This window comes from Propithecus coquereli, unplaced genomic scaffold (genome assembly GCF_000956105.1).
Source record: "Propithecus coquereli isolate 6110/MARCELLA unplaced genomic scaffold, Pcoq_1.0 Scaffold13, whole genome shotgun sequence".
Classification (NCBI taxonomy): domain Eukaryota; kingdom Metazoa; phylum Chordata; class Mammalia; order Primates; family Indriidae; genus Propithecus; species Propithecus coquereli.
The window spans coordinates 13,623,790-13,637,275 of record NW_012137191.1 but is presented as its reverse complement, the minus strand read 5'-3'; the positions used below and the strand labels follow the sequence as shown (position 1 = coordinate 13,637,275).

Below are 13,486 nucleotides of genomic sequence, written 5' to 3'. Positions count from 1 at the left end.
TCCTGCCTCAGCCTCCCGAGTAGCTGGGACTACAGGCATGCGCCACCATGCCCGGCTAATTTTTTCTATATATTTTTAGTTGTCCGATTAACTTCTTTCTATTTTTAGTAGAGATGGGGTCTCGCTCTTGCTCAGGCTGGTCTCGAACTCCTGAGCTCAATCCACCCTCCTTGGCCTCCCAGTGTGTTAGGATTACAGGCGTGAGCCACTCGCCCGGCCTCCACAAGTCTTTTTAAATATAGCACTAGGACTCTGCTATCCAGTGTGGTTTGTATTCTGCTATAGCCTGTGTGCGTGTGTGTGTGTGTGTGTGTGTGTGTGTGTGTATACTTCTTTGCCATTATTTTTAATTCCTTCATGGTCTCCCTTACATAAACAGGCCATAACATATAGAACCAGTCCTATCTTGTTGAAGGCCTAGGTTGATTCCTATATTTCAATGCCATTTACACTACAACAAACCTTGTTAAAACTTCATTTCCCTACACATCCTTAATTATTTGTTTTCCTTAGCATAAATTCTTGAAAGTGGGTTTTCTGGCACCAAAGTTTTGAATCCATTTTAATGCTCTTCATATGCACTGCCAAAGTACAGCTTGGTCCATTTCCCATACTCTCACCAACAGTGATTCTTCCCTCCTTAACTGATGGTCACAATTGAGCAGGGAGAATTTATATAGCCAAACAGAGGTAGATAGAACACTGCCAGCTGTGGTTAATAGGCATGGGGTTCTTATGGCAGGCAGGACCCTGCCTGAGTTTATGTGAAATGGAAAGGTAGACAGCCTCCCTATCATAAAATTAATAGAGAGGGATTGTACAGGAAGGACATGAGCAATCGAAGGAAGTTTTCACAGCAGTGGATTTCTAGGCATTACAGGAATGAAGAGGGCAAAGTGTTGAGTGACATCATTTCTTAGAACCTTGCCAAAATATGGGACAGTGCCCTTCTCTGGGCCAGGCTTACTACTTAGGACTTTTTTAGAAAGCAAGGACATTTAGGCTCCAGGACACTTGGACACAGAGGCAAGTCAGTGGGTTGTTCTACTGTTGCTTTGAATAAAGACAGCCAAAGCCATGCTAAAAGCAATCAGATATTTGCCACATTGTTTTTAGCGCTCTGCTTATGAGTTTTGTTTCACTTTTTTCTAATAAGCTTTATTGTGTGTGTTTGAGGTTTACAACATGATGTCATTGGATACATATAGACAGTAAAAAGGTTACTATAGGAAAGCAGATTAACATATCTATCATCTCTCATAGTTACTTTTTTTGCGACAAGAGCAGCTAAAATCTACTTATTTAATAATAATCCCTAACACAATAAAATCTTATTAACTATCGTCCTCATGTGTTTTCCCTAAAATCTGAGCCAAGGTCCCCACTTCCTTAGCTAATGACTCACAACTCTACCCTGCAGCTCAAACAACCAGGTGTGTACTGAGTACAACCAGGTGTTCTAACCCCTTTTGTAATTTCTCCTGCGGCAGAAATGATGGGCTGTGACAACAATGAAATGGTAATTTCCTTATCTCATTAAAGGTAGGTTCGAAGGACAAACTTTCTCTGACAGAGACATTAAAACAACAAGCAAGCATAACTTCTAGACAAAGAGCAACTTCTCACAAAAGTAAGATAAGCAATACACGTTTTTCATGCAACAGTAAGTATAATCTGTCTTCTGAGAAGGAAAATGTGGATCTTGGTACAACTTATGGAATCAAGTAGTTTGCAAATGTATTGCAATCTATTGCCCAATAGATAGGAAAAAATATCACCCATTATATGGTTAGTTTTAGAGGATCCTGCGGGCCAGAAATGGGATTTGCTGAGGTTTTCCTGGAACACACTTTCAATGGCAAACCACTCCTTGGGGCTGGCATACTTTCCTCCATGTAGCATTTGAAGAACAAGGCCCCAGCTTGCCTCTGAAGATCCAGTATGGCTGCCCAGCTTTAATTAGGCTGTGGCCTTGCTGGCTTGTCTCTGAATCAAATGGGTTTAATGTTTTATCTGGAGTTTGTGCCAGCAGTGCCCTTCATTGCTGAGGAGGATGAATTCAAGCTTGCATGTATATATAAACTCAAGTGGTTGTCCAGAAAATATGGACCATAAAAGTTTCCTTGGTTAGTTATCTAAGACCCAGGTGTAAAGCTGGCTGTCCTCTGAAAATAATATCTTCCTTATAGAATCCCACATTCTGAGAACCACTGGTAAGTCCTTTTGGGCTTCAAATAACCAAAAAGAGAAACTGGCTTTGACCCTCACAAATACATAAGAAACTCACCTATTCAAAGCTGCTCAAATCACTCAGAAAGGAACACCATTTTCTCTGGCTAAGAGAAGTACCCTGGATAAAGAAGGTTTTCTCTCCCAGGACTAGTTAGTGGTATTCCCAGAGAGTCAAGCCTTTGTTTTTCTTTACCAACCACATTATAAACAAAGAAGACTGTCGTCTCCCCAGAACTGAAAATATAAAATGGACTTGATCATATCATATTCAAGAAAAGCAAATTTGCACAATTACCATCATCAATATGGTAACTTACACATTCGGTCCCCCAATGTCATGCATAATCCAGACCTCAATTCGTGTGATTTTATCCTTCTGAAAGTATGGAATTTCAAAATCTGCAAAAAAACTGAGAAACAAGCAGAACATTTCTTAAAGTTCTAAAGCAATATTATACTTTTTCCATTTCAGTCGTTAGTTGATTCACACATTATTTTTTTAAAGTTTTTAGGGTTTTTTAGCTTTTAGCTTTAGGTTACTTATTTTATTCATGTATTTATCAGCTATTAATGGTGTAACTCTATAGACGTGGTTCTGGTCACCAAATCATCGACTGTTTTGCTTTACGTGGATTTATAAAAGCAAACATTAGATCGGGGATTAAGGCTATTCTCTTTAGCCTCCATTCAAAACAACTAAAGAAAACATTTTGTCATTCTCTGCTGTAATTGTTGGTGCTAGTGTTCTTACCCTTTGATGGGATAGGCTCCTTTTGGCTCTGAACCATTCAGCATGACGTAGATCACCCCAGAACTATCTGTTGAATACTGTAAGAAGAACCAAGAAATTTTAGCAAATGAAGGCATCATTTTTCCACCGTGAAATAAATATTTTTAAAAATTAACAGTTCTCAATATTGGCAAGGATGTGATAAATTTGGTATTTCATATAGCTAGTATAAGGATGCAAGCTGGTTTATTTTGGAAAGAAAATTGCCTTAAAATGTTGAAAACTCATGGATTCAATAATTCCATGTCTGGAAATCTACTCCAGGAAGATAACATGAGATACACAGTATCCTATCAGCTGGAAAAAACTAGGCTATGCTGCCGTAACAAACAGCCTCAAAATTGCAGTGGTTTAAACAAGAAAGATTTATTTAGTGTTCATGCTACATGTTTATCACAAGCCTACTGTGGTTTTGCACCATATGCTCTTACTCTGGGACCATCTGCAAAGTTGCTGATTGTCAGGGCAGCAAGACAGGGAAAGTGACAAATCACAAACTGGTTCCACCCAGAAGTCACACATGTCACTACCACTCACATCTCATTGGCCAGTGTAAGTCACATGTAAATAACTTCAAGAAGGAGGAAAGTGCAAACTGTGAGCTCAGGAGACAAGCTGGAAATACTTGGCAAACAGCACTGAGAACTACTACCAGAACTGTGCACAAAGGTGGGCAGTGAGCATTCCTTGTAATATAGAAATATTTTAACCAATATAAAATAATAACAAAGAAATGGTAGGTAAACCATTGTACCTATATGTCTCAACTATTAACCAGTCATATGTAAAAGTCTACAAAGTATTTGCAATAGCATCAGAAGTGCTTACATTCAAAGCAAAATGTGAGATTAGGTGAGCAGAGCATGAGCTCTACTATGTTTAAACTAAATGGGCAGAAGTCTGGGAATTCCCATGGCAGAGATATATCCAGAAACATTCCCAGATTTCCAGCTCAGAATACCACTGGATCATATCATTTCCCTCATAAAATGTTTACACTAGAATGAAGATAGGGGTAGAGGTGAATTATGTGGCACTGAGATATACATGGCTGGGTTTACTCTCTAGCAAAGTCACACCCAATACCCTCTGCACCAAAACAACAATACTCTATATCATCCTTGCCTCAGATTGCTTCCAAATAGTGTTAACAGTCATATTACATCCTTAAATGGCAAGGCCTGATGATCATTATGCTGAAGGGGTTGGCTTAGGTGGTAGGAACATGGATGATTAATTTTCTCATTTATATTTTCTGTAATTTATCATTCTCTATCATGAGCAGCTATTACATTGACAATAAGAAAAAATTAATTAAAAAAATGCATGCAGACACAATGAGGCTTTTTAATGCAGTGACTGAAAGTTTGGGCTCTGGAGCCAGGCTTCCTGTCTCCCAATTGGGGCTCCCCACTTATTAGCTCCGTAACCCTAGTAGAGTTTCATGACCTCTCTGTTCCTCACTTACCCATCTGTAAAATAAAGGTGTTCAGAGTATCTACCTCACAGGACTGTTATAAATATTAAAACATATAAAATGATGACTATTAATATTTCTCAAATACTTACCTGGTAAGGTTCAAACCCTCTCCACATCACTATACTATACCACGTCTTCTCATGCTTTGACTACTCAGTATATTCTAAGGGCTCAAAAGGTGTGGGCTCTATCGTATTAGAGGTTCCCATTATAGAACTGAGGAATTATAAGGTGGTGGTTTGGAGCACATACTTTAAAGTCTGGCAGATCCACTGAGTATAATATATAGTTTCCATTACATATAATGTTGACATCTCCCCTGAGTTATTGTTTCAATCCCCCACCTGCGTCAGGTGATGACACATCTGCAGCCTCCCAATTCTCAATGAGGGGCGCTGGCAGCCACTGCCAGCTGACTGGAGCCTGCACTCAACGTGAAACCTATGGGCAGTGAGAGCACATGGTGCTCCCACTGGCGCTGGCAGAAGAGCACAGTAATAAGCTGGATGTCTTTTGTTCCAAACTGCAGCCATGCTGGAGCGTTTGACCAAAGTCCCTCTCACCCTGACTAACAGTGGACACCCGAGGATCCAGAGTAGAAGACGGGACCAAAAGACACATGGACAGCCCACGGCCGGCTGTGGTGGGGGAAGTGCCCTGACATCTGCCTGGTCAACATAGCTAACATTTAATAGTCAACAGCACTTTGCCAGGCACTGAGCTAAGGACCTAACACTCTTTATTTCTAATTTTTATTCTAAGCCTGGTGACAGAAAATGTACGCTGTAGTCACTGGCATTCTATAGCTACTGATAGCCATCATCAACTCTGGTGACAGTATACTCTAAGAACAGACCTGCCTTGAGGGGATATTTCTGTGCCTCCAGTTTATCCTCTGTGTTCTATCATCTATCTAATGTTCTCCCATTAATATTAGTCTGTGAACATTTCTTGCTCCCACAGTGAGATCTGAGGTGTCCCAAGGTCTTCCATAAAGCAGGAATTGCCCCATTTTATTATATATATATCAATCAAAATTACATTGATTTGAAATACTAATAACAACCATGACATAATAGAAACAACAATGACTATTTAATATCGTCATCCATAGCTAACATTTACAGAATGTTTTCTCTGTGCCAGGCACTGCATTGAGTATTTTATCGCCTTAAATCCTCACAACTTTATGGAGCAGAGAGCATGAATCAGGATGTTATAAAAGTGGAAAGTGTGGGTAAGTAACGACCCAGGGTCCTAGTCACTAAACTCCTCCCTTCCATGTTCACGGGTCCTACACATGTGCAGCGACTCAGTCACCCGTCTCCAGATCACCTGCATGGATGCCCTTTTCCAAAAGGAGTCCACAGGGTTGTTTTCACAATCTTCTGATGTAGGGCAGGATTGGTAATCAAGTCCTAAGGAGAAAGCAGACAAACACATTTCCTTTCAAAAATTTTATGAGGGAAGAATTAATTCAGAATATTTGCCAGCTCCACAAAATATACTTGGCCTGCATTCTGTACAATGTGTGCAAGTTTAACATTCATGGTCTGCCCACTCAATCCACAAGGAGCCTGGTGAGTGACCACTTAGACCATGATACAAAGATATTTGTCACTTTGCTTGGGATAAATGTAGGAATGGGGAGAACTAAGCAGTTGGCTAGTGAGTCAGCCTAGCTGACCACTGAGCTCTAGAGCAGTGATGTAAAAACAAACAACAAACAAAAAAAACTTTGCTTTGTTGAGAGAAGTGCCTCCTCCGAAAATTCAATTGTCAGCCTTCTCTTAGAAGTAAATACAAGAAAAAAGACCAAGGATGTGATAATCCTTAGCCAGAAAATAGAAATTTTATAACATTTTGAAATGCATAAAATGCTAAAATATATTAAATTTAAAAATTTTTGGGCCAGGCACAGTGGCTCACACCTGTAATCCTAGCACTCTGGGAGGCTGAGGCAGGAGGATCGCTTGATGTCAGGAGTTTGAGACCAGCCTAAGCAAGAGCGAGACCCTGTCTCTATAAAAAAATACAAAAATTAACTGGGCTTGGTGGTGTGCACCTGTAGTCCCAGCTATTCAGGAGGCAGAGGCAGGAGGATTGCTTGAGTCCAGGAGTTTGAGGTTGCATTGAGCTATGATGATGCCACTGCACTCTAGCCCAGGTGACAGAGCAAGACCCTGTCTTAAAAAAAAATTCCTTTTTAAGGATATAAGTCAGCAGATCTACGGGATCTGTGCTCGCCATTTATAAAGAAAGGAGAAATTCCTAACTGACAAGTTGTTTCAGGGAGGATCCCAAACAGGGCAAAATGTATACTGCCTGAAGGGAAATGCTGTGTTACAGGGGCAGTGCAAATGTGGTGATTCATAATGTTTTAAGGAGTAGTCCTCCGAGACCAAGTTCATTTATAAAGAGAGGACCATTACTTAATCATTGCTTAAGAGAGTGCTAGTGACTTCTTTGAATTACACACTTCAGGTTTGAAAATATTTCAAGCTACCTATTATCTCTGCAGGTCAATGTCCCAATTTTTCAGAGAAGATCTTTGAGGCTCAGAGAGGTTCCATGGACGGTCTGTGTAAATTCTAGAGGACTAGAATTTAAGTCTCGGTTCCCCAGTGTTCCTTCCTCCATTTCTGACAGCCAGGGCTTAAGGTGATATTTGTTCCAATAGCAATTTGCCTATTTTATACTTTCTTGTTTTTAGACTGTGAACAACTGGTGAGTATTATGATCATTTACTTACTCGAAGTATTCTTTTTTTAAAGAATATTTTATTCTCATAAATAATATATCTAAATTACAGAAAAATAGTAAATATGGGATATGAAAAAATTATGACCTCATATTTGCAGCAAGCACTGCTGTTAATGGCACTATTCGTAATAGCCAAAATATGGAATCAACCTGTGTCCATCATCCGATGAATAGGTAAAGAAAACGCGGTGCACATACACAATGGAACACTATTCAGCCATAAAAAAGAATGACATTCTGTCATTTGTGACAACATGGATGAGCCTGGAGGACATTATGTCAAGTGAAATAAACCAGGCATAGAAAGACAAATATTACGTGATTTCGCCCATATGTAGAATCTTAAAAAGCCAATCTCATAAAAGTTGAGAGTAGAACAGAGGTTACCAGAGGCTGGGGGTGGAGGTGGAATGGGGAAAGGTTGTCAACAGGTACAAGGTAACAGTTAGTTAGGTGTTCTAATGCATAGTAGGCTGACTATAGTTAACCGTAAGGCATTGTATAATTTAAACTAGCTAGAAGAGAGGATTTTGAATTACTTACCACAAAGAAATGATAAATGTTTAAGGTGATGGATGGATTCGATCATTACACAATGTATACATATATTAAAACATCACAATGTACCCCATAAATATGTACAATTATTATATGTCAATCAAAAATAAAATAAAACTTAAATTTTTTTTAAAAATAACTACTGTTAACAGTTTGGGTTTGCTGTCTTCTTGACCTTTTTCTATGTGTATATTTTTATTGAGGTATAATTTTTTTAATTTAAATAGCATCATACCAATCACAGTATTATATAACCTGATTTCTCACTTAAAAATATGTCATAAACATCTTTTTAGGTCAATAAATACAAAATTCCTTATCATTGCTGGTGGCCCCACAGGATTCCATGATATGAACATACCATTATTTAGCTGACTCAAATTGCTAGACTTCACTTCCTCCTTTAACAAAGCCCTGATCGGAGGACACAGATAGAAATGGGGGGAAGGAAGCAATGTGGTTTTCTGGAAAACTTTCCCTTTCTTTATCCTTTTTCTGTCACACCCCACCCCCATTCTCCCTACCCTCTGCAGGATAACCGCACTAAGGCTTCCTGGTCGCTCTCCATTGGAAGAACGGTCATGTCCATTTGGCCTATGCCCTGCAATGCTTCCCATCTCACAGTGAAAGCCAGAGCCCTCACAATGTCCTCTGCCATCTGGTCCCCTTTTATCCCTCTTGCCTCATAGCCCACCACCTTCCTCTTCACTCACTGCCCTCCTTGCTAATCCTTAAATATGCCAAACAGGACCTTTGCACTTGCTGTTCTCCCTGCCAGAAAATGCTCTCTCTCATCTCCTTCAGGTCTTTGCTCAAATATCAGCTTCTCAGTGAGGTTTTCCCTGGGCATCTAGGTAAAACTGCAACACTTTCCTCTCCCCCCATTCCCCAAACCTTTTCTATCCTCTTTCCCTGTTTTGTTTTTCTCTGTAGCCCTTACAATCTTAGGGCAGACTATATATTTTACTTGCCTGTTTATTGTCTTATCTCCCTTCTCAATAATGTAAAGTTAGGGTATTATTTTCCTGTTGTATTCTCTGCTGTTCCTAGTGCCTAGAAGAGAAAGGCCAGGCACATAATAGGCATTCCATGAATTTTAGTTGGATGGACAAATGAATGGGGGAGAAATAAGCAGAACTGACATTAGGTTAACTTTTAAAGTGACTCTGATACCCTGGGAGGAAGAACCTCCAGTCTTCAAGATGGAAACACTTCCCCTACCTCCCTTCCTGCTAGCCTCCCTCCTCAAGCTTCCCTGATGCCCTGGCTGAGGTTAATGTCTCCCTCTGCTACTCCTTAGCACACAGTCCTTCCTACATCAGAGTGAATTCATTTAATCCCCACAATAGGCCCATGAAATCCTATTATAATTCCTATTTTGACATCACTCCAGCAAATGCCCCCATGAGGCTGTAAGCTCCCTGAAGCCAGGGACTGCTGTATCTCTAGCTTCTACCGCCGTAGTTGGAGGAATGAGGAGAGTTTTCAGTACCATTAGGCCAGCTCTTGTGACTCTAACTTTCCTTGTGATTTTAATCTCGAAATATCTGCTGGCTTCAGAATCCGTCAAAACAGGGTTGAGTCCCAGCCTTACCACTTCTAGTCATTTAACCTCACAAAGCCTCAGTTTCCCTCTCTGGAAAATAAGGATGGTAAGGCAGAGTTGTGCACAGTTGGGAGTATGGGCTCTGGAGTCAGATTGTCTGACTCTGCTGTGCCCCCGAGCAAGTTTCTTAACTAGTTATGTGCCCCTGAGCAAGTTTCTTAACCTCGCTGAGCCTCAGTTTCCTCATTTGTCAAAATAGGAATTATAATAGGATTTCATGGGCCTATTGTGGGGATTAAATGAATTAATATATGTAAAGTGCGTTGACCAGTACCTAGCAAAAGATAAGTACTCTCTATTATTGCTATTATTATTATTGAGGAGGATAGAATGAGATGAATGCATATGAAGGCATTTGGCCCAAATGGTAAATGTATGGTAAACAGGAACTCTTACACATCTGTGATTTGTGCAACAGTCTTACCGGAGGCATTGTTCTGTCCACACCAGCTCAAGAAATCCGCAACCCTGCCATACAGAACATCACTCAGGGGCATAAAGCGACGGGTGTTTTCGGAATAGCTAATAACAAGGAGGTGGTTATTTTCCCAGAAGAGGGACTAAGGAAAAACAAACAAAAAATTAAAACACAAAACTGATATCGCTGGCACGATATCATCAAACCAAATCAGGCAACCCATTTTCCATTCAACTCTGACCTGCTGCACAACAACTGAACTTTCTTTTTCTTTGTCTTTATTTACCTGTTCAAAGAGTGCTACCAGCTATCCTCCCTTTATTCCAAAGGGATCATGTAAATGATAATGAAATATTTTCCCAGTAATGCAAAATATATACATATGTGGTAAGATCCCTGCATTAAAAATGACCAAGGGACGTAGGTTTGAATCCTGACTCTGTCACATGCTAGATGTGTAATCTTGACCAAGACACGTAATCTCCCAGTGCCTCAGTTTCTACATCTGAAAAATGTGGAGCATGAGCCCTTCCTCTTCTCCCACAACTGTAGTTAGGATAGCATGCAATCACAAAAAGCACTTCCTAAAGTGTAAAATGCCTCAAAAATACATTACCTTTATATTATACTTTATAGTTTCCACTATAAATAGTGTTTTCATATAACAATAATACAAATCTCCCACTCTTTATGTATCTATCTAACCCTCAGTAGTCTAATCAGACTATATCTAGACTGAAAGGTCCCCACGGATGAGGGCTGTTTTTCATTGTTGCATCCTGAACCCTTAGCACAATTCCTGGCACACAGAAGTATTTACTGAGTTGATCAACTAGCACCAAATCTCTGAGAGAAGAGAGCAACAACTGTGATTCTCCTCTTTACTGACAGGCAGGCAGCAAGGTTCAAAATACAACATATACTTAAAAATCATATTTTTAGTCTATTATACCTCTGAACCTCATAGCTCCATTAACTTTCCTTTACAAATAACACACAATGGAAAAATCAGGTTGAGAACAATCATGTCACCGAAATAAAAATGATGTCTAACTCTCTTTGAACTTGAGATACTGTTCTAAGCAAACATTTTAGGTAGATTTTCTCATTTATTTTCATTTTATTAGACCTCGGAGTTCAGACAGAATATATTAACAAACGTGGTTTTCTTAAAGGAACTGGTATTGAATAAATATAATCTTAAGACTCATTAAAAGAAAAGATTAATCTTCTGAGATGATGCTGAGATTGGGGATTTTCTGAATTACCCAAGGTTCAGGCCATTGGGCCAGTTAGGACGGAGGTTATCCAGAACTGGCCAGATGTAGAGGCCCAATGTGAAAGGTATGGCCATGTCCTGATGTCCTTGTGGTGATTCCTGCACTGACTTGCTGACTTGGAAAATTTTCTACTGCCCACAACCAGGCAGGAGACCTAGAGTCACTGTTGGAGACAAAGCTGGCTTCCCGCCAGAGAGCTCAGCATGTGCGCTGTGAGTTTGCTGCTCGATGTTTCAGTGACGTTGCAAGATGCTGGGGACAGCTAATCTTATACCTGGCCCATGCACCATCTATCTCTATAGAGACAGAAAGTGTTGTTTTACCCAAGTCCCTTGTAGAGTTACCTTGTCTCTGGGAATAGAATGCCTGGAGAGGTTAATAAAAAGGTCATAGTCTGAGGGAAGCACAGAACAGGGATCTTTGTCCAGCACCACTTTAAAGGCTTCCCAGATGGCTGTGCAGTTCTTGTCCCTGTGCAAAAGTACAAGTTGGAAATAATTAATATTTCCATTTCTCTAAGGGCTTTACAAACATTTTTTTCATATATTGACTCTGCATAAGTAGGCATACAAAAAAGACAACAGATTGTCATGGCTCCAGGTGATGGATTTAGAAATCTGACATCGGAATTGTGTCTCAGAAAGTGCTGCACAGATTTCTCAGAACTAAGGAATATTGCCTTACCCCAGGCTCACAAAGACAATCAGAAAAGACACGAAGCTAGAAGGTGACAATTCCAATAAACCATGCAGCCTCCCGGTTTCAGGTGCCTCCTCATTTAGACATGGGAATGGGGTCAGTCTCATCATGCAGATCCATCATGAGACTCAGGAAACAGGTGAGGCCGGGCTGACTTGCAGGACTTATGAAATCAAAGATTGCAAAGGGTTTCCACCCCCTGGTATGGCAGAAAGCATGTCCGTTAGTGCTAGCCTCACTCTTGAGTTCCATGCTAGCTTTCAAAAAACATTTCCAATGCATTTGTAACTTTTCGTTTCTCATGCCAGATGGTGAGTAATATAAGCATTCCTTGCATGATTCTCTGCTCTTTTTTAGTTGCCTGAAATGTGTCACAATAAAAACTAGCAGAAGAGAAAGACGTTATGAAAACAGGAAAAACATGGTCCAAAGAAGGAGCAAAAATCAGTAAGAAGCTCAGTGCTGACAAGAAAGACCTAATACTTAAAAAGTCCTCTAGATCAGAGGATCTGAAATTTAAATTTCAGGACCTGGACTTAAGGAATTCCAGTTAGAGACCACATTCCGAGGATTCCAGATAAACCTGGGGAGACTGGCAACTGCCAGCGTCCAAACTCGCCTTTACCTAACCTTTACTTCTAGACTGACATGCCCCTCCTGCGCGCAACACACACACACACAGACACACACACAGCACACAAACACACCCCTCCCTCACCTCTAGACCCCCCACAGTACACCCCTCACCTGCAGACTTCCTTACCTCCCACGGCTCCCCCACCTCTAGATCCCCCGCCCTCCACACATGTTCCCCCTCCCCCCGCGCCCGTCCCCCCTCCTTTAGAACCCTTGCCATCCCATCCCTCACGTCAAGAGCCCTCTAATCCTCCCTACCCCGACCTTTAGACTCCGTTTTCCTCTCCTCACAGCCCCTTCCCCTTGGCGCTCACCGCAGCTCGGGGTTCAGCAGCGCGCTGTACTCGGCGCAGCGGCCCAGGAAGATGCTCTGCAAGTGCGGGCTGGTGCCCTCCCCGCTCCACCGCGCGCCCCCAGCGCCCCCCACGCCCGCCGCTAGCAGCAGCAGCAGCAGCAGCAGCAGGAGCCGCCGGGGCAGCTGCAGCCGCGATGGCGCGCACTCCTGGACCGCCATCCAGAGACTTTGGCTCCTCCAGCTTCTTGCCTCCTCGACTCACTTTCTCTCCTCCCACTAAGGCGGCTCCCAAGCTGACGCTGGGTACGCCTCTCGCCCTAGCACTTTCGCCTTCTGTTCCCCCATTTTCTTCAGTTACAAGACTGCTCCTGGAACCTCACCCGGGACAGGCCTGCTGCGACCGTGCTCGGCTGGAGTCCTGGAGGAGGGATGCCCAAAGAAGCAGCGAGATTGGAGAAAAGGTGAGGAGAGTTCAGTTATCGAAAGAAAGACTTTTCTGGCTCCAAACTATGACAACTTTGGCAGATGCCCTCTTTCTCACTGGCCAGTGATAAAGGGTTTTTGTTCGTTTTAAGAAAATAACCACAAAAACTAATCTTCACTGAGTTGTTACTATGTGCCAAGCACTCTGCAAACATAATGTTTATTTACTTTTGACAGTATCCCTCCTGGCTAGGTTTATAATTATCCCCATTTTACAAATGAGTAAACTCAGGGAAGTTAAGTATA

General features: G+C 41.4%; 1 protein-coding gene across 1 annotated transcript in view; it reads right to left on the bottom strand.

The window, feature by feature from the left end:
• BST1 (bone marrow stromal cell antigen 1) overlaps window positions 1-13,046 on the bottom strand; it is a 22,612-nt gene extending 9,566 nt beyond the window's left edge. The window contains exons 1-6 of the mRNA XM_012638416.1: window positions 12,777-13,046; window positions 11,472-11,598; window positions 9,854-9,989; window positions 5,838-5,920; window positions 2,984-3,060; window positions 2,550-2,642 (exon numbers count right to left, since the gene is read on the bottom strand). Coding sequence (XP_012493870.1) covers window positions 2,550-2,642; window positions 2,984-3,060; window positions 5,838-5,920; window positions 9,854-9,989; window positions 11,472-11,598; window positions 12,777-12,976 — 716 coding nt within the window. The 5' untranslated portion in view covers window positions 12,977-13,046. The remainder of the gene's footprint in view (window positions 1-2,549; window positions 2,643-2,983; window positions 3,061-5,837; window positions 5,921-9,853; window positions 9,990-11,471; window positions 11,599-12,776) is intronic.
• Window positions 13,047-13,486: the final 440 nt, after the last annotated feature.